General features: G+C 32.5%; 1 protein-coding gene and 1 long non-coding RNA gene across 3 annotated transcripts; both read left to right on the plus strand.

Moving 5' to 3' along the window:
• Positions 1 to 1,965: 1,965 nt before the first annotated feature.
• LOC120580602 (uncharacterized) lies at positions 1,966 to 7,338 on the plus strand. Its single transcript, XR_005646393.1, has 2 exons — positions 1,966 to 2,107; positions 7,036 to 7,338. It is a non-coding gene; the product is annotated as an uncharacterized lncRNA (long non-coding RNA).
• A 12,987-nt stretch (positions 7,339 to 20,325) lies between these two features.
• LOC11422165 (uncharacterized) lies at positions 20,326 to 25,700 on the plus strand. Of its 2 annotated transcripts, XM_003613939.4 has the most exons (5): positions 20,326 to 20,605; positions 20,806 to 20,859; positions 21,862 to 22,091; positions 22,347 to 23,145; positions 23,325 to 25,700. In XM_003613939.4, the coding sequence occupies exons 3-5, from the start codon at positions 21,864 to 21,866 to the stop codon at positions 25,427 to 25,429; spliced, it is 3,132 nt and encodes a 1,043-aa protein (XP_003613987.2). In that variant the 5' UTR covers positions 20,326 to 20,605; positions 20,806 to 20,859; positions 21,862 to 21,863; the 3' UTR covers positions 25,430 to 25,700. The 2 variants fall into 2 exon arrangements, with proteins under 2 accessions (XP_003613987.2, XP_024638967.1); XM_024783199.2 differs by having other exon boundaries at positions 20,326 to 20,859.
• Positions 25,701 to 26,591: the final 891 nt, after the last annotated feature.

Raw genomic sequence — 26,591 nt, forward strand, 5'->3', positions numbered from 1 at the left:
GCAAGGGGTTCCTATAGAGTACTATAGACGTTTAGGGGGCTAATACCTTCCCTTTGCGTAACCAACCCCCGAACCTTTAATCTCTTAAAGTATAGGGTTTATTCAAACTTTTCCCCTTTTCCTTGTAAAAAATAAAAGCTCAGTGGTGAACTAAAATTTGCGAGTCAACGCTAACTAATAGCTTGATATCCGAAAATCACCGCGACATCACTCTTGCTCATACGACTAAGCTATAAGTTAATAGTCTCTTCTCCCATGTCAGCAACACTTTATCCTAGCATAATCTCATCATAAGATTTAGTCGCCATTTTTTTTACAATATGCTCACCTTGTTACAAAATTTAGGGAAAGTTCTTTGAATGGTTACTTGAGGAGTTAACTAGTTCCCTTTGAGCAAGGTCTCCTTAAGTGTGAAATCTTGTTGGAAATATTTTGTAGCATTTTGACCACTTTCATTCACATGGTGTACATGTATGGGAGTCTTAACTTGCGTCTTCCTTTGTATATTTTTACCCCCTCACCATGGGACTCAGAATACAGACATGAGTGACTTTTGAAGAGTCAGTATTAAAATCAAAACTTTAAGCATTTACTGACTTGGGCATCAGAGCGTGTGCCAGCTTTGCAGGTACCGCCATACTTGGCTATGGAAGCAATCCTAAATCTCACCTGAGTTCTTCCTCTGCTGTACCGGTCCATCGTAGCATGAGCACCACCAATGTCTCATTCATAAGCTCTACTCCTAGAAGAAACTATGAGATTCTAATATTTAGAAGCATTAAAAAAAATTCATAATAATTCTGACTTTCTCTTTTATTCGGTTTCACCATTTTTTTAGTCATCGTCCATCAAATAATGTTCAGATACACTTCATTTCAAAGAAAGCACACTTCTACACCTCCTTAAAAGAAACTATAATCATGAATAGTTACACAACAAATCTATGATTTATTGAATGATCCCTTCTTAGCCCAAAGACCATATAGTCTTGACTAAAGCATCTTGAAATTGATCTTCGAATTCAGGTCCTAACCTCTCCGACTTCAACTTTCTTGGGAATAATCTCAACTTGGAATTACACGTTAATATTTGTTGTCATAGGTGATGAAATTGTTCACTCACTAAGTTCTTAATTATCATGATACTTCTTTGTTCTTTGTTTGTAAATCAGTGCATTCTCATAAGTGTTTATACTTATATCCTCAAGATCATGAAGTTGCATTACCCTCTTCATCCTAGCTGACTCAGCATAAATATTCAGGAATTTTACTGTCGAATATGCCTTATTCTCTGAGTCAACCACAAGATGACATGATTTATCATAGACCAACTAAAACACCGACAACCCTAAATGAATCTTAAAAGTTTTCTAATAAGCACACAAAGTGTCATATAACTTATTTGACCAATCACTTTTAGAAGTATTAACCATCTTTTCAATCATTTGCTTGAGCTACCTATTCAATATTATGACTAGCTCGCTGGTTTGTGGCTGGTAAGGACTCACCACTATATGCTTAACATTGTGCTAGGATGTAACAACCCATTTTTTTTGTTAGGATTATTTATTTATTTATTATATGTGTTTAATTGTTTGTTTGATTTGGGATTAGTAACTTTTTAGATGAGAAGGGTATTTTAGTCGTTTTAGGATTAAGGGAATTTTGGTCATTTTGATGAAGTGAGGGTATTATTTTAGTAATCTTAGAATTGGATGATATTTTAGTATTTTAGTGTGGTGAGTTATTTTTGTAGAATTAGTAGTAACTTGAGAAAATGAATTAAAATGGTGGTGTATGAGTATTTAATGGGAGATTTTTAATGAAGTAATTTTGTAGTAACATTTTAATGAGATGAGAAGTTACTGACCCCACTAATAGAGTAGGAAACCTAGCCAAATAGTGAGACTATATAAGGATAACTCTAGTCCGAAATTGGAGTTACACATCCATTTCATAAGTTTTACTAAAAGGTGGATAGAGAGAGTAGAGAGATAGAGAGAAGAAGAAAGAAGAAGAAGAAGAAGAAGATCTTAGAACAGGAAGAAGAGGATAGCAAATCTAGAACTGGAGATTGATACCCTAGCTTGAGCTTTTGAGAGATTGAGGTAAAGGGGATAGGTTTGATTCTCAATATAAGCTATAATCATATTTTTAGCTTTTAGGTTATGTTTGTTTTGATTAATTTATGAAATTGATGATTATGTGAGATGAAATTCATGCTTATAATTAAGTGTTAATTATGGGTATGACGAACTTTGCAAAATTAAGTTGTTTATGTGCTTAAGTTGTGGTTGATGATGTAGAATAAGTTGTTTTTGAGAATTTTGTTTGATTGTATGAAAACCATGAATTTTGTTGATGATTGGTGTTCAAACATGTTTTAAATCAATTGTTGAATCATATGGTATGTTTGGATATTGATGGGTTATGAATTGTTGGTGTTGATTGTGAAGTTTGGTTTGAATTGTGAAGTTTTGGAGTTTTTGGTGAAAAATGAGTATATTATGAAAACTTGAGTATTTGATGATATGGATCAATGTTTAAAGTGTTTTAATTGTTCCTATTACTTATATTATCTATTGATGAAGTTGTGCAACGATCTTGGGTCAAATGTGATCAAAATTGCGATTTAAGGGTGTTTTTGGATGTTTTGACTAATATAGTTGCTGGAACGTCGTTTACTTGGATTTGAATTGGTTTTATTAATTTGAGACGAACTTTGAATGAGAAATGAACATGAACTTGAAATAATCAAATGATGATTTTTTTGTAATATCCCGCTAAATTACTATAAGAATGCGGTATCCGTTTAAGCGTATCAGAGAAATTTAGCAAAAGGGGAATTTAGTAATTTTACACTTGAGACTATAAAAGGGCAAAACTCCCATTTTTCCTCATTGTTCCCATTCTTCTCACACGCACCAGAATACTCCCTCTGCTCGCGACCCTCACCCCCTCCTCTTTAGAATTTCATTCCTTCACATAACACTTGCATGAAACAAGCATGCAAACATGTAGTTATTATCCTTGTAGCCTCAATTAATGGTCTCCTAGGGTTTACATCTTCGCAAAAAATGGTCTCCTAGGGTTTCTAGTGCCACCTTCCTTTGGGTTGCGCCGCACCTGGGCGGATCTTTCTAATGAGAAGTTGATCTGCATCTGATCCATGATCTAGATGTTTCTAAGTCTGGCTATATATTTTCTTCACCGCAGACGTCTGCTTCACATCAAACCCTAGTTTTCCTATTTACACTAGTTTTCGCGTTTTAGTCTATGTGTTCTAAGATTCCTTGTCTTCTTAATCGTTTCCACTCTCGTCCGTTGTCTGTCAACCGTTTCCATGGATCCCACAAACCTTAACCTTGATGGTCTCACCTTGTCTGAGGACGGTCTCGTTCTTAACCCAGCGGTTGAACCTGAGACCGCTGTTGTTCTTGAGCATTGCCTCATAGGTCGTGTCATGGCTGATCGCGAGATTCAGTTTGCATACTTTAGTGAGCGTATGTCTAGGGCATGGAAACCAGTCAAAAAGGTCACGATCACCAAGTCCATGGTTGATCGCTATTTGTTCCAGTTTCATCATAAGGTCGATGCTGCCCGTGTTCTGTGTAACACCCCGTTTCCCAAAATCAATTAATTAATAATTAAACATGCATCAGAGTAATTCCCAAACGGGCATGTCACACTACATTTTCAAATTTTCTTAAATAGAATATAAAATCTATTTAATAAGCATCCTTCAAAATCATCATTAATTTTGCAGCGGAAATTTGCATCAAAACAACAACAGCAACTATTTAAATCTCCATAATTAAATCTTGGCATAAAAGCCTTATCAACATAAATTCAACAACCATAGGGCTACATCAGCAATATTCAAAAATTGATACATAGGAATGAAAAACAATAAGAAAATCCCATCCCGTACGTATCAGAGCCCTAGACACTTGAGCCACCACTCCTACTAATCTTCAAATACCTGCAAGTTACCCATACGAAGGGCAACATTTCCAAGCAGAAGGGGTGAGATTTCTCAAACAATAATAATAAGCATAAAATTCATCAATTACAATTAACAACATAGACATCATCATATACATTCAATAATAATTCTCCTTAACATCCCCTTAGTGCTCATGAATAGAAGACAACTTAACATAACCCTCATCAAGTACATTTAACAACTCATAGGTAACCTCATGTAATATCATAACAACCTCGCATTCAACACTATAGAAGATCATCATAACCTCGTCATACTCATCAACATAAACAAAGTAAGAGTACACCACCTCTTATAGACAACAACAAAGTAAGAGTACAACACCTCTTAGAAAAACGATAAAGTAAGAGTACACCACCTCTTATAAAATAACAACGTAAGAGTACACCACCTCTTATAGAACAACGACATAAGAGTACACCACCTCTAATAAACAACGACGTAAGAGTACACCACCTCTTATAGAACAACAACATAAGAGTACACCACCTCTTATAATCAACGACGTAAGAGTACACCACCTCTTATAAAACACCTGAACATAAACAATCACCAACAACAGCTTCAACTACGACTTCAACAACTTAAACAACATTAACAACTTAAGACTCCAATACTTTGGAAAAACAATTTACAACTTTAATGACATTGACGACAACAGCGGCAACGACAACAACAACGACTTTGCATCATAATATCATAATTCATTAATTATACTTCATCAATTCTATTCCATTCTAAATCAATTATACTTCAAAATAAATAAGACTTTACTTTTAGGACTAGTCACAAATACATAGAATAACATATCTATGAATCACACATCTTTAACTAACACATCTTTAAATAACACGTCTTTAAATTACACATCTTCAAGTAGCACATCTCTATACAACACATTTAAATCACACATAATTTATCCTTGTTCATCAATTAATATCTAATCAATTCAGGTCATCATCTAAAACATACACTTAAATAATAATAAAATTAAGTGCAATTATTACTATCATCCTTACAAGAAAATCACATTGAAGCTAGAATACATTAATTAACTAATATAGTAGTAAGATATAACGTTAAGCTTAACCCTATGAACCTACCACGTTCGACAACAAAAGGTCTAAGAGAAAGGGACATAATTTCACAGGTAGTTATTTCATATAGTTTTATATCAATATTGATTGGTTTCTACCATAAATATGGTTACATGCTACTAACCTATATGGATGCTATAATCACTAATTCACATCACGTCATATAGTGGAGTAGAACTAGGATATGGGTATTCAATCTCTTCTTGCCTAAATTCATAATTCCAACACTTCTTGATACAAGTTGCAGCAGCGTATTTCTCTGTATTTATTTCCATGCGCAAAATTTATATATCGTACAACACTTCTTAGTTAGGTATACTACTAATCCGACCGTGCCGTCCTATCGAAACCCAAAAGGGTAACTAAAAATCGATAAATTCCTCTCTATAATCATGAGTTTAGCACAACAACAGTATGAATTAAGAGATAGGAATATAAAGTCACAACAACAATTTAGAACACAATTTTAACATGAATTCATCAACCTATTATATTATCCTCTCTTTTCACCATTCAATTCTATGGTTTCTACACTTTCTCAATCCAAAATTCATTCTTAAAACCTAACCCCAAAATTAACCAAAACCCTCATGTTAAAATCAAAATCAGAATTATAATCTATACTATTGAGAGTAAAATCACCCTTACCTTAATTTTGCAGAAAGAAATGCACAGCAAAATCAGTTCTTGGCTCTACTTGCTCTTCTCTCCCTTTTCTCCCAAAAGTCTGTTTTCACGTAAACTGCTTCTGACTTCTCTTTTCCTAACTTCCCATTACTTAACTCCCCTTATTTTCATTTAACTCCACCTTAATTCTATTAAATCCTAATTAATTCCCCAAACTCCAAAATAATACTAATTTCTCACTTAATCTAATTATTATTAAAATAAACTATATAATAAAATATAACACACCACATAATAATATAAAATCATATATAAAAAAGACTTTAAATCGACCAATAATAATTAAATAAAATTGGGGCGTTACATTCTGGATGACGGTCCTTGGCGTTATGATAATTTTCATATTGTGATGGACTGCATTTCCCCAGGCGTCGTTCCGAGTTTTGTCTCATTGAATCATATTGAGTTCTGGATCCAGGTTCATGGTTTACCATTCGGCTTCATTCAACCAAAGGTAGGTCAAGGTATAGGGAGTTTCTTAGGTACCCTCAAATCCTATGATGGCCGAAACAATATCCATAGCTCTTATATGCCTTAAGGTAGCCATAGATGTTACTGTTCCCTTAAAAAAAGAGTGGCGTGTTCGTGCTAGTACTGGAGAATGTGTTACTGTTAGTTTTCAGTACGAAAAACTTGGTGTTTTCTGTCACAGGTGTGGACTTTTGGGACATACTGACAAGGTGTGCCCTGACTTGTTTGAGCTTGAATCAGATGATGGGGTACGCAACTGGGGACCGCATCTCAAACCTGCATCACAGAGAATTGGTACCGCTGCTACTAACCGTTGGTTACGGGACCCAATTCTGGTTACCATGTCGCAACAACATCATCACGCAACCGCTGCTCCTGTTGGCCGAACTGATATTGCTGAAGGCACGGGAAACACTGCAAATTTTAACAACCGTATGAAGATTGGAGCAAAAGATGCTTAATGTAATCAAGGGAAGACTTTGGCTATGCTAGTTTGAGGATGGAAGATTCGTTTCGGACAAAACCTTTATAGTGAGTTCCTTTAGATAGAACCCACCCTTGGGTTAGTTAAGTGTTTATGTTGTGAGTCAACTTGATGAGGTTTTATTAAAAATGCATATTAATTGCCCAATTGTTAGTGGTTGACAAAACTTGTTATTCTTGGTTTATAAATGTATTATTTCACTCAAATATGCTTACTGGAGGCTACAGCCTAGGATAGGTGGAACTCACTGAGACATCCCGTCTCATCCCAATCCTTTGTTTTATTTTACAGATTAGCAGGTTGCTTGTATCAAGGGGAGGCAGATATGCGGTCGAATGGATTATCGCCAAGAGCTCGTCTCGTACCAGATGAAGATATTCTATGATTTCAAATACTTATCAAATATATGTATTTGACAGTTGATATTTTTATCAGATGTATGGCCTTATATTGATGTATACATTCATTTGGTCGAAATTATGTTGTAATTTTAATGTATCCAGTACTAAGTTAACGCACATGCTAAATATTCTAGATAAATTTAGTATGGGTGTTACATTTTTCTTAAATGAGATGATGATGTTATGACTTGTATACTGTAATGATGAACTTATATGAAGCATGTAGGTTTGATAACGAACTATAAGAACATGTAACTTGGTTTTTGGTAAAAATGTTGATGTTATGACTTGTATTGATGTATACATTCATTTGGTCGAAATTATGTTGTAATTTTAATGTATCCAGTACTAAGTTAACGCACATGCTAAATATTCTAGATAAATTTAGTATGGGTGTTACATTTTTCTTAAATGAAATGATGATGTTATGACTTGTATACTGTAATGATGAACTTATATGAAGCATGTAGGTTTGATAACGAACTATAAGAACATGTAACTTGGTTTTCGGTAAAAATGTGAAAATAGACGAACTTTGGAAATTATAGACGAGCTTTGGTGAAATGATGAAATATGACTTGTTAGCTTGAAAATGATTTTATGTGCATGATTTATTGAAGACGATATTAACATGATTCTAGTATTCTAGGAATGATGAATTTGTATATATGTATGATTTACTTTAAATCCTATAATGCTATTTCTGTGCTTATATCTTTTTATGTGAATGTTATCTAACCTCCCAGTGGTTGTTTGGTTGACCGGCTCACCATTTTTAAAAATGGTGTAGACGTGTAGGCTTGAGGACCTTCGTGGAGACATAAGTACCCGAGCCTTGCTTGGCGCATTCCTCGTTTATATTTTGTATGGACTCTATTATAGGCTCTGACTAGGATTGTCGGAATTCTATGTTTATTTATTTTGAGATTTACGTTGGGACCATATGTTTTATATATTATGAGACCTGAGATAGGTTGGTCATATTTTTTGATTCATGCACTTTGCGATTTTGGATGTATCTGAGATACTTGAGATGTTGCTTTTATTCCGCTGTGAGTTTTATGAAAACTGAATTATACATATTTTAAGAAAATGATGATGTAACATCTTGAACTCTTTTGATTAATTGATGAATTTGCATTAAATATTATTTGTGGGGTTCAAAGGTGTTATATAGGACATGAGAGTTTTTGGACTCTTGTTAATAAAATGTGGCCCACCATCACTGATCAAAACACTTGGCACTTCAAACATATATATATATATATATGGTGGGGATATTTTGACTCCAAGAGTAAGTGTAATATCTTACTCTAAATCTTGACCTTTAATTCCAATATTGGTTAATGACTTAGATTAATTGATATGATAGACTTTAATTTCATTTTCTATTGTAGTCAACACTTATCATCACAAAATAACAAAACAATAAATGTCTTTTAATTGCATAATTTTTTTTCTTCTTCCATTGGTTTTTTTTTGTTTCACGCAAAAATATTTTTTGACGGTTAAATTAAAATCCTTTCCTTGAAATAAAAATTTCAAGATTCACTCATTCTATTTCTTCAAAAAAATTGCATAAGATTTTTTTTATTTTTTTTTGCATATATGGCATTATGTTAATATGCAGAAAAGAACACTATACTTGCTAGTTTGGTGCATAGAACAAAACAGAACGTGTTCAACTTCTATTCTATTATCTTTTGTTTCAGGCCTTTTTAAGAAACTAAAACAAACAAAAAAAATAAAGATATTGAACAAACAAGGAAAAAGAGTTTTTATAAGTTTTGTTCAATTTTTACTGATAAACATTTTTGCCGTGAAAGAGTTTTTAAGTTTTGCTCTTAACCCTCATAAATTCTAGCGTGAAACAAAAAAAAAAGTAATGGAAGAAGAAAAAAAAATCAAGCAATTAAAAGACATTTATTGTTTTGTTATTTTGTGGTGATAAGTGTTGACTACAATAGAAAATTGAATTAAAGTCTATCATATCAATTAATCTAAGTCATTAACCAATATTAGAATTAAAGGTCAAGATTTGGAGTAAGATATTACACTTACTCTTGAAGTCAAAATATCCCCACCCATATGTATGTGTGTATATATATATACTCTTTTTTAAAACTAACCATTGTGTGGATTCAGTTATTTTATGTTCGCTATTAAGTTTTACTATCGTGCGTAAGATTTGTCTCCTTTAAAACATAACCCTGATTTAGGCACTTAGGTAATGACAGGGTCTAATATTGATATTTATATACGAGGGTTGGTCCAAATCCATAAAGGAGAATTAGGGTTTTGAATGTAAGGTAACGCGCACGAGAAGGGGTGTTATGACCGTGTGCCTCCGTAAGAAAAAAGGGTTAGGGCTTAAACCACATCGGGAGGCTGTTTATAAAGAGATGGAGAAAGGGTTTTTGTGTTGAGCCCACGTTGCTAAGGTTATGGGATTATTGACCCGTGTTATGCTACCGTCCGGGTCATAAACAATGGAGAAGCTAATATATTGCAATATGATCCATTACATAGAAAAGAAAACATATCGATTTTAAAATGCGCAGAGTGTTAACTTTCTACCACTTGTCGATTTTACTTTTGATATTTTTTGTTGAGGGGTTACTTTTGATATCTTAACATATACTTTTGTAGGACATTTTGTTAACTTTCTACCAACTATCTTAAAATGTGCATGGTGTTAACTCTCTACAGCTTATGCATGGTGTTAATTAACCCTCCGGACTTGAGTATAAGAAGAAGAAAAACCAAACAAAATTTAATATTTGAAATGTAGTATATACAAATGTATATTATGCTAATTTAAATTCTTGCCAGCATTTACTACATTGGTAATGGGAAGGTACACGCATGATAGTTGGCAACAATAGGTTGATGATGATTCTAAAGACTTGATAGTTTGATCCACTACATCTCATTAACTTCAATGTCAATAAATAAAAGGGTTTTTCTAACCTGTGCAATATGCACAGGATAAGGGATATTTAATGCTCCACTTTTATAGGTTTCTACACATCCTATTAATAACTCCACTTTCTTGAAAATTGATTTCCTTCTCTCCTTTCACGTTTTATTCTTGTTTCTTTTTTCAGGTGTTATTTTTTCCTTCTCTCATTTCTCCTCTGTTAACAATTTTTTTTTTATTCTTGTTCCTTTTTTTTTCACGTTTTATTTTTTCCTTCTTCTCTATTTACACACTTATGAGTCTTCTTCTTTGAAACAATTTTTTTCACATCAACTCACTCCCATAACACATGCTCCATGCAAAATCATCAATATTCCATGTAAAAATTGATTAAGATTCGGCTTATGCTACAGTGTTCCAATGATTGTGTTTAAAATGACGGTGTTCAAATTGACGGCGTTTAAAACAGCGGTGTTCAAAACTACGGTGTTCAAATTGATAACAATATAACCAAATTTAAAATAACGGTGTTCAAATTGACAATAGAACCAAAACTCAAAATGACGGTGTTCAAAATAATAGCAAAAAAAATCATCCAAGACTGCTAAAACATACTCAGCCTGCATAACCAATATAACAGAAAAAATAATAATTCCAAGACTACTAAAACATACTCAGCCTGATACTAAGAAGACTTTAGATAAAAAACATGATTCAAATTTTGTTGTGCTTGATCTTCATTCTTCCTCTTCTTGGTGATTGTTGGCTGAACATAACTTTCTTTGTCCGGACAAGTTGTAACATTGTGCCCCCTTCTCTTGCAAAAAGTACAGCTTCTTGCTCTCTTTGACAATTCCATTCCTCCTTTTGATCGTTTTATTTTGGGACGACCTTTTGTATTAGACCTTGGCGGATTTTTAATTAAGTCTACTGTATTCTCCACATTCTCAATAGGTTCTCCTTCACTAAGCATCATATTTACTTCAACCGGTCTTTGAAATTCATCACGACACCAACGTAATGGCAAGTAACTTGTTGGAATCTCAAAACAATCTTTATGAAGGAATATTGTCAATACATGACGACAAAGAATACCCCAAAACTCAAAGTGCTTGCAACTACAACTAACAACATCACCATCACATAAGACTTTATGCTTTTGTGAATGTTGCTCCTTGTAATATTTCACAGTAAATTCTACATGATTTTCTTCACAAATCTTGTATTGAGTTGCCCTCTCAAACTCCTCCTGAAACTTCTTGAAAGCATATTTTGTGAAAATATTGTAAACTTGCTCCTCTAAAGGGGATAAAGATCGAAGTGATGATCCCCTGTATGTATCCAACATGGTATGATGTAATTGTTTTTGTCCAATGTCCTCAATAGCAAGATCAACCTAAAATTTAGAATAAATTTATAGTCAAATCTACATCACAAAACATTAACAAGATGGCTAAACTAAATTATCATACATATTCTTACTTGTTTGAAAAGTTGGGTTAAACATGAACGAGATGAAGTAAAGCGTTTTAGGAATCAATTTATGTATGAAAAGTTGAGTTAAACATGTAAGAATTTACTTATGGGTTCCTTTTCACTTGCCATAATAATTGTATTAACTTTTTTTCAAACAACATATTATAAGGGAACAGGTTGATAAAAGAAACTACAGCAATGGAAAAAGAACAAAAACAGAAAAAAGGAACAACATAAACAAAATCGAAACAGTAATGGGTATAAATGAAGAACAATTGAAACAAAGAACAAGAACAATGAAGAAGAAGAAAAAACGTGAAATAAAAAAAATGATTAAGGAATTAACTCACTCAGGTACAACAACCATATGAGTATAAATGAGTTGTTCTTTTTCACTTGCTATATCCTTGCATAAAGTCCTTCAAAGCATAAGAAGAAAGTGACGTGACGTGAGAGCATAATAAGTTTTAGTTTTGGTGTGTTTTAGTGGCAGTGGAGAGAAGAAACAAGAATAAAACCTGAAAAGGTGAGGAGGAAGAAGAATAAACCGTGAAAAATAATTTCAAAGTAGAGAAGGAAAAAAAATTCAATTTTCAAGAAAGTGGAGTCATTAATAAGATGTGGAGAACCCTATAAAAGTAGAGCATTAAATACCCCTTATCCTGTGCAATCTTGCATAGGTTAGAAAAACCCTAAATAAAATTCATGAGTTTAAATTTTCTTAATGAAATAGGCTCCATAGTTTAATGTATTAGGAATTAGTTATTCTTGGATTGAAATTAGACGGAAAAAAAAGTAAACAAATTTCAAAAAATATTCTACTGCTATACTTTTTTTGTGGACAAATTCTACTGCTAACATTTTGCTGGATGTAATTAAAAGTAACATGTGCTTTACATAACTATTTGACAAAAAAAGGTATAATATCCTCAACCACCAAAATTAGAGAATCAGCCCCATCCCATAACAAATTACAACAGAACCACTGACTTGAGCATCAATAGGAAACATATCAGCTGCACAGGAAAAAACCACAACATGGAATTCAATCATAACCCAAAAAATGACCTGCAAAAACTAAACACACACTGTCATCTGGAACTGCCACATATTTAAAAAAATATGCATGTGTCCTGTAGAAAGCAACCTCCCGGCAAACTACAGAGGTACCCAAAGAACCAAAGAAGCGCACCCAAAAAATCTTGAATCATCGAAGCTTGAACTACTCGAACCTCATGGGAGCAGACCATTCGAAATATTTAGCCACATCTAGGACAATCTATGATTTCATCTTTTTGAGAGAAAAGTTTACAAATGCAATGCATAATAGTATATTTTCAAAATTGTACATCATATCAAAGCAGAATGTATAAAAGTCTAGTATTCATATCAATAAAGAATAACGTTTCATTTTATAAAGATATAAATTTGAATGTTTAAAATATACATACGGTGCTGATATCAAAATCCATGTGGAATGTTCATAAACTTAGTTGTGAATAAGAAAGCAAATTTGTGCATTTAAGGATCTTCCAAAACTATACAATGGGAAAACTTAAGTGGAAAAGTAAAGCAAAAATGTGCATCTAGCAAAACAAAAGAATTAATCAAAATTTATAACTGAAAATAAAGGAAGAACGTTAAATTTGCATTCTCCAGGAACATTAATATCAGCAGCGGGCTTATCCTTTGCATCTAATGCTTGCACATCAGACCGATTATTTCCACGGAAGGAAGTTACTGATGATAGAATAAAGAGTAGGTATGGGAACAACAGCAGGAGATGACACAGTTGACACCACATCGTGTTTCTGATTTCTTGGCTTCTGCTCATGATCATGGTTTCCTGCCATGATGAAAGAAGAGAGAAGAGAAGGGTAAAAATGGAGGAGAAAGAGGTGGGTATCGATAAGTGTGGAGTCAATATGGGAATTGGAGGAAAATGAGTTTCAAAGAAGCCAATAGAGAAAATAAAGCGTTGGAAAATGCTAGCAATAATGAGTATACCTTATTCCCATAAAACACTCGTATGATACATTATTGGAAAACTGATGGAAGAGTAAAGGGTTTGTTATCTACAATGCAAACCATCAGAAAGATTTGATCAACAGTCAAGAATGTTTGGAGCCAAAACCATTTAGGTTTAGGGTTTGCAAAGTCATTAGCAATGTTAACAAAGATTATATATAAGTATGATGTCTAACTAGGAAGTAATTAATTAGTAAGTAGTGAAACAACCAGAAAGCTAGTGTACCCTAATATTGAGTACTTAGGGATGTGACATGCCTAATATTGATGAACATATGCTGAAATCAGGTGGTAAGTAGTTAGTAATTAAGGAAACTATGACTTCACAACTTAAATCAGCACATTAACTCCATTCTTTTTCATTGGTAAGGTAGATGCTGATAGAGCTGCCCATTTGTAGAACTACTGAGAGGAAGAATGTGCTATTCTAAGATTCATAAATTAGGGAACCTTTAGGAACATTGGGAAGTCATACCTTTGGTAATTTAGGAACTCTAACTTAAGTTTATGTTTCAATTACTGAGTGAGATAGACCCCACACGTAAAGATCACCGTGTGATCAGCAGGTGCAACCCAACAGGTGGATGGATATATCTAAATCGACCGAGATAGTAAGACCCCACATGTAAGGATTCACCAACCCGTGTGATCCAACGAACTCATCACTTAAATAGCTCTTACGTTAATTAACTTGAATAAGACTTGACTGTTGAATAAATGCAACAAATGAATAGAGGATCCTAACCACCGCTAACATTCTGCAATCAAGACAAGTAACTTTGCTCTGTTGCAAACAAATTAACATTCCAAAACTCTAAACCCTTATCTCTTTATTTATATTTTTGTTCTCCAATAAGTAACATGAATTGATTTGACAAAACAACAATTCATGTGGATATAATACTCTACTTATCACTTTATTACTTGGTAAACGATTTGGTACACTTATCTAATCCGATCATCAGATGTGCAAACTCAAATTGATATTTTGACTTAGGAAATTCTAGACATAAACTTTCCTTGTAAGAGAAATTGATAAAGGCATTTGTATATGCTAGTTGTGAGACATCGAGCTAGGTTTATAGTTACATACACTATCGGAATGTAATGCAATTCTATCAGCAAATTGAGTGAGACCTCGACGGTTAGAGTATATAATCAATCTCCTGTTATATGCGAGACATCAAGATGTACAAAGAGCGACATGTGAAGGTATAATTGAAATAAGAAGAGCATATAATCTATCAAGAAATAACACTAGATGATTAGCTAAGGTAATCGAACAATATAATCTCTCGATTCTTGTTTTCAATTTTCAAATAATTGTTGAAAGACTTTATTATCACACGGGTCTATGTGAATATGATAAAATTAGAGTTTGTTGTTCTTCAAAAAAAAAAAAAAATGGAGTTTAGTGCAAGTGGTTGGTAGCAAGAATGTGCGAGTGTTGTAAATTTTAAGACTATTGAGTTTATATACTTATAAAAAGAATCAACATTTTGACTAATATGATTTTTTTAAAGAATATTGACTAATATGATTTATTAATCAGTAAAACTTTTTTATTTTGTAACCACTTTTTAGGTTATGCTAATAAGTGTCTTAATGCGCAATTGTTAAAAAAGGTCAAATTGTGAAATTTCAGTCACTAATCTACTTGACAATAAAAAAAGGTAATAGTTTTCTGCTCGAAACAATAAATTTTAACTTTTAAAAAGTTGAATTCACCATTTTTAAGAAGTTAAATTAGTCCACCTAAATTGTCACCGACGAAAATCAAACATGAGAGCTTGATGAGATAAATTTATCCTTTTAACTTTAAACAATGAAGAATTTATAGTTATATTCAATTTACTTTCAACTTGAATGAATGAACAAATATAGTTTTTCTTTTAACAAAATGTATAAGCTAGTAAATCAAGATATTGAAGTCAAGTGATTGATGATCTTCCTCTATGATGAAATGTTTGAAAAAATTTGAGTTCGATTCCTAATGCAAATACTTTTTGATCGGAATCTACGTAGTACCTACAAGTTCTTAAAGAAAATTTTTACTCCTTTCATTTCAAAATAAGCGTCATTTTAACTAAAAAAATTTGTTTCAAAATAAATGTCAGTTGCATTTTTCAATGTAACAGTAAACAATGCTAATTTAGTAAATTTTTCATGTTTTTTGACATTATTATTATATTTCTTATTTTAAGTGTAAAATTATTAAACAACACTTATTTTAAAATGGTCGAAGTATTTAAACACAAACAAATGTTTCAAAGAGATATTTGTATATTACTCCATCAGCCCCTCAATAGATACCTATTTGACAATATACATTATTGATTTAATATACTTTGACCATATTTTTCTACTAATTCACAAAGATAAATAATATCATGTTAGATGATGGATTCGTTTCGATAAATATTTTTAAAATATTAAATTTTCATACTCCCTTCGGTCACATTTATAAGCAAAAAAATATTTTTTATATTCATTGAATACTTAATGTATTTGTTCAATATATAGACCAAATACATTATGTATTCAATGAACCTAAAAAGTACATTTTTGCTTATAAATGTGACCATAAATGTGATTGGAGAGTAACTTTTTTAATAAAGAATTGAAGATATCATAAATAAAACTTATGCATTGGTACGTGTGTCGGAGTCAACTACGTCATCTAATATCTAATATGAGAATGATGGAGTAAGATTTTTCCACTACAAATTCGATCCATAATTTAAAAACAGCCACGTGTAAGGGAGGATCACGATCTGCGATGCTTCTGCAATTATATCTTTTGTTGTGTAACGAGGTAAAGTAAGCAAGTACTCATGGAATTACACTAAGGCAAAGAAAGAGGATCCTTTCTCCACCAATCAAAAGGTTTGGACCGTAAAATGTACCCCAAAAGTACCCCACACAAACTAAAATTCCCATTTTTGTAAATCTTTGCTACCCTTAAGGGCAATCTTATTGACCAACCTCATCTTTGAAGGGACCCACTTATTGTAATGATGTTAGCCAATTAAAAAACCTTCTTAAAAAATGACATTTTTTTCACATCCTTTACCTCAAATGCCTCGAAGTCAGATAGAAAAACTGACATTATTAAATTAGTCCTAATCGAACCTTAACAACTAGGTTAGAGAAAGATATGATTTGTCAAGTTTGTTGTGCCTATTATTGTTGGAGTCACATACACACATTCACTAAACAAATCTTATACTCACACCATTTGGCCCCATACATTTATTCCACTTTTGCATAACCGTCCACGTTGATGCAATAGAAAACAATCAAGCCTTCCAAAAAAAATATAAAAAATAAATAATACTTTTAAGTTTTACCTTCAATTACAACATTTTTCATAAAAAACTTCATATACAAATCAATCATATTAGTGATTCCCTCTGTCCTTGTATATAAACATCCATTTTCACCTTAATGACATTAAAGAAAATCGAACATAAAACTTTGCAGAAGAATATACTCCAATATCTCAAGTTAATACCATCAAATTAGTCTAACTGGGTTCTATATAAGCATTTATTTGATTAAAAATTTGTCCATGAATATTAACATCTTTTCAAATTATTAAAAGTAATTATTATTTTTTTCTAAACAAACCCCTGATTAATACTATTAATTTATTTTAAAATATTTTTTGAAGAAAATTTGTTTTAAAATATGAAAAGTCAAATTTAATACAAATACAAACAAATGACAATTTAGTAATATTAATACACAAATAAATATTAATACCGACGATCTTTCTTTAAAAATGTAAAAAAGACAGATGGATTTTATATATAAGGACAAAAGGAAGTAATATGTTACTTTTATGATCCTCACGCACTCTTCTCATCATGAACCCCCTGCACTAATTTTGAAAATTAATATGGTTGATAAGATATATAAATAAGGTTAATTAAGTTTTTAGTCCCTATAAATATTCACAGTTTTGTTTTTAGTTCCTACAAAATAAAATCACAACTTTTAGTCCCTGTGACATTTTTCTTAAGCATTTTAGGAACCAAAATTGTTGATGAAAATTTTTGGCAGAGACTAAAAGTGCTGATGAAAAATTTTATAAGGACTAAAAATGCTGATGAAAATTTTTATAGGATTAAAAAGTGTGATTTTATTTTGTAATGACTAAAAACAAAACTGTGAATATTTATAGAGGCTAAAAACTTAATTAACCAAAAAAAAAAAGTCCTAAAGAAAGAAATCTGATTGAGAGGGGAAGATTTCTATCTTGTATGTTCAAATGGATTCTGTAGTTGAGATTAGTTACAACGAATTATGGTATATACATCATACATATAATATGATTAATCAAAAATATCAAATATATAAAAAAATAAATATGTTTAAATATATTAGGTGCGTTTGTTTTAAGTTATATTCGTAAATTCCTGGGAATAAAAAAATAGAAATATGCATGTTTATGTTTGTTATAAGTTTATTAAATTTTATTCTTGAGTATAAAACGTTTTTGGGAATAGAAAAAATTTCCCAAAGAAAATGATGGGTATAAAGTTCTCATGAAGATGGTTCCCGGAAATATTATAATGTTAAACAAATATATTTTTTCTATATACCTTGGAATAGAATTCTCATCTTTATGTTCTAAGAAAATATTATTCTTAAAAATAAATTTGGTAAATTTGAATCAAACACATCAATAGAGTATTTCTTCAAAAATGTATATAGATTATGGAGTATAGATTAACATTAGGTAAAAATTTATACAGAATAATTAATGTCTTCTATATATACACGTTTTGAGATCTGATAAAATTAATTATAAGAATATTACTTATTACTTTATTCCGTCTGTATTATAAGAAGGAAAAAGCTAAACAAAATATAAAAATCAAGACGATCATTAATTGTTGTAATTTTTTTAATATTTTTATAAATATATCCTCAAAGAAATTTGTGAAATTTTAATATATCCATTAATATAACAAAGAAAAACAATAATTAGGCGATAAAAAAGTAATTCAAGAAAGATTATCTTTTTATAAAAAATTTCTTATAATAAGGTTCAGTGGGAGTATTAAATTCTTTGACCAATATTAACGTTGTCGAAATATCCAGAAGTCTTAGCTCAACTGGTAAAATGTCAAAATTGTTAGGCCAGATGCCATAACCTAGGTTCGAACCTCGATACCTCCACTTATATGTGTAAGTAGTTTATAATGACTTTGTCATTTCGTCTATCTATAAAAAAAACGTTGTCAAAATAATAATAAATTATATGTAATATTATAATAATAATATATAAATTAAAAGTTTGACGGAGCTTTATATTGTCAAACTGATGATGATAGTATATTTTTTTTTTGACAAAAATGATAATAGTATATATCACCACCAAAAAATGATAATAGTATATATAACATTATAAATCCATCAAAATAATATTCTTTGACTAAACTCTACTATATATATATAAATGTAAATATCTAAAATATTAATGATAATTATTAAAGTTTGATTTCTATGCATTGTATGTGTGAAAAGTTTTATATTGCCAATTGAGTAAAAGTTAAATATTCCTAATGATTATCCTTAAAAAAAATTATTTTTAATGATTAAACGATTATGATTGACTAATATTATTTTGGTGTAGACTTTTGGGCGAGTACAAACCAAATTTTACATATCTTTCTGCTATATAAGCTTCATACCACTACCCATCTTTGTTCTAAACTTCTCAATCTCACACACCTCAAGTATTATACACCCTCATTCCCCCACCATCAAGCATCATCTCTGACGAGGATTCCAAATAAAAACTTCCATCAGCAACATTTTCTTCCATCAATCTCAAACCATTGTAAGATGCTCTATCTTTTCTGATTAATTTGAGTTATACATAACAAATATGTAGTTTAAAAACTTTTGACATTGAGTGTGTGTATGAATTAGAGCTGAGTTCTTCGGCGGCGATACTATTTAGAAAAAATAATAATTCATTGCCCTTCTTCTATTTACTGCTAAGATGGTAACTTGATTGATGTCAGTTCAATATGAACTACATAATTATTTTTCGTCGTTTTAATCAAACCGATTTTAATCATAAAAATGAGAAGAACCATTACATCTATCATTAAGACGATTTTAAATTGTAACAAAAAAAAAAAAGACGGTTTTAAATAATTTTTAAGTACTGGTCTGCAGTGAACCACTTATGAAGACAGGAGTACCTCTAAGCATGGGTACGAGGGGCGGCCATGTAGGACATTGTTTTTTCAAGAGTACAACAATTATTATTTTTACCATGTAGTTTTTTTTGTGGTGGTTTTTTTTTTAATTCGTTTTGATTAAATTTATTGATAATATATTTTTAGTTAATTTGATTAAGATTGAATCTTTTACAAAAAAAAATAAAAATTCAAATAATTAAAATATACAACTTTATTGATTTATCCATGATAAAAAAAAATCTTAAGACCAACCAACCATGTATGAAACTGACACATTAGAATTCTTCCTCGAATTAGATCATAATAATTATTGATTGTTACCTTAAATTAATTTAATTAATAATAATTGTCATCTTATCTTATAAAAAATATATAATAGTAATTGAAATGAAGAGCTAAAAGCAATGAAAGTGGAGAGAATCTAGAAATGGTCATTTGTCTTTATTTAATAATAAAAAAAAAAAAAACAAAACGAAAAAGATGAAAATATTTATTGATATAAATGGTAAAGAAAGGAAGAGAGAGGAGTGATAGAAAAGCAGAGAATAAAAAGAGACCGGATGTTGACAAATTTCATGTCACTGTTCTTAGAAGGTCGTTTGTTAATGTTTGTGTGAAGATTTCTTATCTTGGATCTCTCTCTCTAAATATTTTTTCTCTCTCTTTCTGTGTGTTTTTTCTTAGAGAGAGAAAAATATATACATATATACATATAGATATATATAGAGAGAGAAAGAGAAGAGTGGCTGGCCCAGTAGATCGAAAATCTTCTTCTATATTTCTTGAACCTGATGACGATCTAAGCTTCTTCAATGGTCTTTCAACAACACCCACTTTGTTATTTTTTTTCTTCTTCTTACAATTATAAATATTAATTATAATTATAATTATTTTGTTTTTTAGTGTTAGTTACCTTTTTTAGCTTTAAATAGTTGGAATCTAAAAGACCCTGAATTCCTTTTTGCTTCTCTCATGGTGTTGTTGTTTGTACTATCTATCTTCAATTCAATGGCAGAATCCATGTGAGTGATTCTTAAGGTGGAACTGTTAAAAAGGATGTAGCTTTCAGGTAAATTTACTTATTAATTCTCTAATCTTTAAATTTTTAAATTATATTGTATGATTAATGATTAATCACATGTATTATTTTTTTTTAATAATCTTGTTGAATTTTGTTTTTATTTTTATTTTTATTTTTATCTTGTTTTGTTTTGAGTACGAGGTTAATTCTTGGTTCATGTTGTTTTGAGGAGATTATTCCAAATGAACTCCTTGACTTAACTGTTTTTGTTTTTTTATTTATTTATTATTAATTATTAATTAATTAATAATTTTATTTACTTTGAAAATTTTGACTTTGAATTTTTATTGATGGAGTGTTCTGGTGTTGAATTTTAGTATTTGAAATGATTATTCTGGTTGAAAAACATTTGTTTTTTGTTTTGGTTTTGGTTTAGATAATTGTTGTATTAGATCTGTTTTTTGATTAAATTTTGTCTTATCATTGGTTCTTTTCAGTATTTGTTTCATTCAGAATTCAGTGCTCTTAGATTGTTGTTGATTTTATGGTGTGTGTTTGGTTTATAACTGTTCCACTATTCAAAAGATATTTTTCATTTCATTGATATGTGTATCTTTGAAAAGATTTTTTAAAATTGCAATGTTTGTCGCCTTCGGATGTGCTTCTAACTGCCATCGATTGATAAGTTACTTCCATATAAATGTGCGTCACAACTGTACCTGTTGACGACAAAATATTCAAATATCGTCGTAGCATTTATCAGGCGTTATCAAATAACGGCTATATTGGCGTTATAGCCTAGCGCGAATTTAGCACTATATCATTGTGGATTAGCAGAATTTGAACAGACCGTTATTTTCTGTGATCTGCAATGGACACTAAAGGGCAGAAAAACTAATCAATCTGAACTCGTTTGTTGAAGTCTATACAGTTTTTCAATGTTGGCTGCTTATTGTAATTTGTGTTTGTGGAATTCAATGCGGATCAATGTTAGTAAATGTTAATTTGCGCTACTGTGCCTAATTTGTTGTAACTGTGATCAATTATCAGGAATGGGAACCAAGATTCAGAGTCTCCCAGGATATTACTCAATGATGAGAGATCTTAATGAGGAATCCAGCAGTTGTGGCTGGCCGCTATTTTATGGCGATAAAACACCGACAAATGGGAAGTATTATGATAGTTATCTTCCAAGTGCCACCACAGATGCATGTTCTGTGCATGACAAGGATGTTGTGAAGCGGATGATGCTTGAACATGAGGCTATATTTAAGAATCAGGTATGTTGCTTCTATTTTCTAACTTTCATTTTAAAATGGTATGACCCCTACCCGGACCCTGCGTATGTTGGAGCTTTAGTGCACCGGGCTGCCCTTTTTTTTATTATAGAAATAGCTTACATATAAATGCTTATATGATAAGCGCTTATGCTATAAGCACCTATGAAGCTGTTTATTCAAACCGGGTAAAGTTTACTTAGTTTTAAATATAGTTATAATTGGTGAACTTATTGATATATTTTTATTGTCAAACAGGTTTATGAACTCCACCGTTTATACAGAATACAAAGGGATTTGATGAATGATTTCAAAAGGAAAGAGTTACTCAGAAACCAGATGCCTGTTGAGGCATCGTTTTGTTCAGGTCCCTTGACATCTCAAGTAACAACTGAAGATGGAAGAAAATGGCATGTTTCTGGCTTTCCTGTGGGAAATTCGGCTTATGCTAAGACAACTGTTTCGGGTGCTGCGGGTGTTCATTCTCCTTTAGGTTCTGTTCAAGGAATAAGCAACCAAGCTGGTCCCTTTCCATTGCCAGATGGATGTAGTTTAAAAGATGTTGGCATGCTCGAGTCCACCAGACCATCAAAAGTGCGAAGAAAAATGTTTGACCTTTCGCTCCCTGCTGATGAAAACGTTGATTCTGACGAAAGTGATGAAAAGATCAGCGATGAAAAGACAAGTGGTTCGACATTATTTCTTCCCGATAGAGGTTGTAAAAATGGAAAGGAGGATGATAGAGGGAAGACTTGTTGCCAGGACACTTCAAGATCTGAGCAGTCTTTAAGAAGAAACGGTTTCGCTGACTTAAATGAACCTGTTCAAGTGGATGAAACATATGATTCTCCTTTTGTTCATGTTCCGAGTAATTCAGTTGCCGCAACTGAATGCTCCGATCTCACTGCCAGTGCCAAACAAAAGTTACAGTTTTTTGGTTCGCCCAGAGAACATTTACTAAACTCGCGTCAGGGAACTGAGAGTTGGGCCAGAAACAATGGATATTTGGAGAATAATGGGAATGGAGAGGGGGGAATTCCCTCGCTGGCTGAGGAAGGTTAGGCTTCTTATTGAGTTGCTTCAATTTTTTTTCTTCTTCATAAGCTGTTTTAGACTTAGGCATGTTAAATTTCACCATTCACTGCTGAATATATTTCTAAAAGAAATTATAGAAAAATTGATGTTGACATCTGATTGCATTTTATGCCATGAAACTAACTTTCCATTTGTTGACAGGGCATGCTAAAAACAACCTACAGCCTGTGCCGCAAGTCCTCAAACAAGAGAAATTGCTTTTATCTTCGCATACAATGCAGCACTCGTACAACAAAGCACATGAACCTGCATCTGATTATGTAGATGGTCGAAACAAGGCTGATGTGTGGACGGAAAAGACAGCTAGTGAAAGAAACCATGAATACTCCGTTAATAAACATCCCGAGTCCGTGTTACCTTTACATAGACCTGGTCTTTTTCCAGCTGCTCCTTCCTATGATTTATCGAGATCTTGGTCTCACTCTGCTGCTTCTTGGGGAATGGCGAGTTGCAGCCTAAGCCAGAAGTTGATGTCAGTTCAGACACCTTCATGTCTAAATTTGTCCGGTTCAATCAATAGGAATTTTCAGTCACAACAGAGTAATGGGAGATTGGAGCAGTGTTGGCCTCTAAATATCAATTCCAAGCCTAATCCAGGTATTCAGTATGATCTACCATTACGGAATGGATTTTATCCAGGGTCTTCATCTGGCGCCAAGGAACCATCGATGAATATGTCTTCCATTAGCTATGACTATCCAAATCATAATAATGAAAAGAAATCTAGAAAAGACATTGACTTAAATGTGATTCTTTCGAATGGTTCATACAATAACAACTTAGTTCCTCAGTCAAGTGTTGGGCTAATGGATGGAGACGCGCTGTCATGGCTTAGAGCAAAATCCGCTCGTACCAATGAAGCACAAAATACCGATAGAAGCTCCATTACTGCAGAAGAGACAAGTTTTCTTCACACTGCTTCCTTGTCCATGAAAGGTGAAACTGGAAAAGGGCCTAGTGGGAATTTTATGCATGGTGTAACTTCAGTTTCGTGCTCTAATAATATTGACCAAAGGAGGATTGAGGTAAGTAAAAGCTCTAGTACTAAGAAAATTCTTGGTGTTCCGATATTTGATATGCCTCATATCTCTCCCAAGAAGGAGTTGTCTTCAATCACTTCTCCCTCTGTGTCGATGCGTGCTCCATCTGAAGCAGAAGTGGTGGAAAATAAGCACAAAAACCGGATGCTTGATATCAACTTGCCATGTGATGCTAATGGTCTTGAGTTTGACAAAGAAGGTTTCATTGAAACTGTTGTTAGTAAGACTAGATCTCCTACAGCAGTAGTAGATTCTAGAAATCAAATTGATCTGAACTTAAGCATGAGTGAGGATGAAGGATCATTCACAACTATTCCAAGTGCCGATACAAAAAAGAAGGACAAGATAGACCTGGAAGCCCCTGCAGTTCCCAAGTCAGAGGAGGATCTCGTTCCAGAAGAAAACAAGCTTGAAACTTCTCTAGTGTCACCCCAAATTCCACAAGTTGCTGTTGAACAGCCACAGGATGAACTTATGAGAAATGCAGCTGAAGCAATTGTTGTCCTTTCATCTATTTCCCGTGATCAAGTGCATACTGTGATCGATAGTCCATCTGAAAGTTCCATGGAGGATCCACTAGGTTGGTTTGTGGATGTAGTTTCCTCGTGTAAAGATAATCTTGAAAGCAAGTGTGATAATTCGAAGGGAAAAGACGGTGAGGATGATGAAGGATTGGATTATTTTGAGTCCATGACATTAAAACTCGAGGAGATGAAAGAAGAAGACTACATGCCGAAGCCTCTTGTTCCGGAAAACTTCAAAGTGGAAGAAACAGCAAGTACTTTACCTACTCGGACACGAAAGGGGCCTGCAAGGAGAGGGAGGCAGAAGAGAGACTTCCAGAGGGACATCCTTCCGGGTCTTGTACCTTTATCAAGGAATGAAGTAACAGAAGATATTCAGACATTTGGAGGGATTATGAAAGCAACAGGTCATTCATGGCAATCAGGATTAACTAGAAGAAGCTCGACTAGGAACGGTAGTGGGAGGGGAAGGGGGAGGCCGAGGCGGCAAACACAGGTTACCCCTTCTTCCTCACCACCTGTTGTCACCAATGAAAGCAGCACTCCGTTGACGCAGCAACTCAATAACATTGAAGTGGCGTTGGAGGATAGGAGCCTAACAGGTTGGGGTAAAACAACTCGAAGGCCTCGAAGACAAAGGGGTCCACCGGCTGGTAATTCTCTGTTGATCCCAATTACATAATCATCATAAGAGGCTTAAAATTTTTAGATGAGAATTTATAGAGGTAAGCATTGGCAGTTTCCATATTTGATGGAGCACATGATGTTCTCAAGCATTGGCGATTTCGCTTGTAAATTTCTTCAACCATTATTCCAGTATAAACTTGATTGTTGTCAGTATTTGGATGATACCAACTTGTATTATTCTTAAATAATGTTGAATAATTTCTTCTGATTATATCTTTATGGAACCTTTGATATATTATATAGCAGTGCTCTCTTCAATTTGGTGATTTCTCAGTTTTGTTGGATTTTTACTAATGATTTACTGGTTACAGTTGGTAGTACTGCTGATACTGTGCTGCATAGTATTAGATTTGATCCTTTTGTTATGGATTTATGTATGTTAATATTGTTATCAATTTAAGCTCATTCTATAGTGTAAATAATTATTTTCTAGATTATATTTGGTAACTATCAAGGAACAATAAGTGCATATAACTTTTTTCCCATTATATTGCATTCCCTAAATTATTCAAATGTGGAGAAATATGCTCTCTGCAGTGTGACACGTGAACCATTTGTTCAATTGTTCCCTATGTTGTACATCGGTTGTTGGAAAAACTCAAGGTACTATACTAGAAAAATAGGGAAAATTTTCTATATCTTTAAGGAAGAGAGAATATGTTTTTACTTAAATATTTGCTTCTTTTTTTGGTTAAAATACAACTCAGTCGATTAATTTCTCGAGTCAAATAAGAATAGAATCATGTAAATGGTAATGGTGTTGTATATTTATGAATTGGATTCGAATTCAACAAAGATTGAACAATTAGTCTTTATAGTTGCAGATGTAGGATATTCGATTTAAGATGGACATAATCATTATGTTTGGTTCTTTGACATCTTCACTGAATTTGTATGATTAATTATGTACTAATCATCATTTGAGTCTGATCAATCCATACTAAAAAGTAGGTCCAATTATAAAGAACATAAGAGCAACATCATAGAATTAAAAATTACAAGTGTAAAACTTGTGCAAGTAATGTTATTCGTACGATAATGTGAAGAATCATTGAAGACAAGCATGTTTGTCTACATATACAACTGTCCATATTATGAAGACTAAAGATGTTCCTCCTTTGTTCTTTTACTTTTCTTCTTTCTCTTTAACTCACTAT

This window comes from Medicago truncatula, chromosome 5, assembly GCF_003473485.1.
Source record: "Medicago truncatula cultivar Jemalong A17 chromosome 5, MtrunA17r5.0-ANR, whole genome shotgun sequence".
Lineage (NCBI taxonomy): Eukaryota > Viridiplantae > Streptophyta > Magnoliopsida > Fabales > Fabaceae > Medicago > Medicago truncatula.

What these genes read in the sequence shown, in the direction of transcription:
- LOC11422165 (XM_024783199.2), top strand. Translation starts at nt 21,864, where the DNA reads ATGGGAACCAAGATTCAGAGTCTCCCAGGATATTACTCAATGATGAGA. An exon ending in AGGCTATATTTAAGAATCAG is followed by an intron (nt 22,092 to 22,346) that starts GTATGTTGCTTC and finishes ATTGTCAAACAG; the next exon opens with GTTTATGAACTCCACCGTTT. An exon ending in TCCCTCGCTGGCTGAGGAAG is followed by an intron (nt 23,146 to 23,324) that starts GTTAGGCTTCTT and finishes ATTTGTTGACAG; the next exon opens with GGCATGCTAAAAACAACCTA.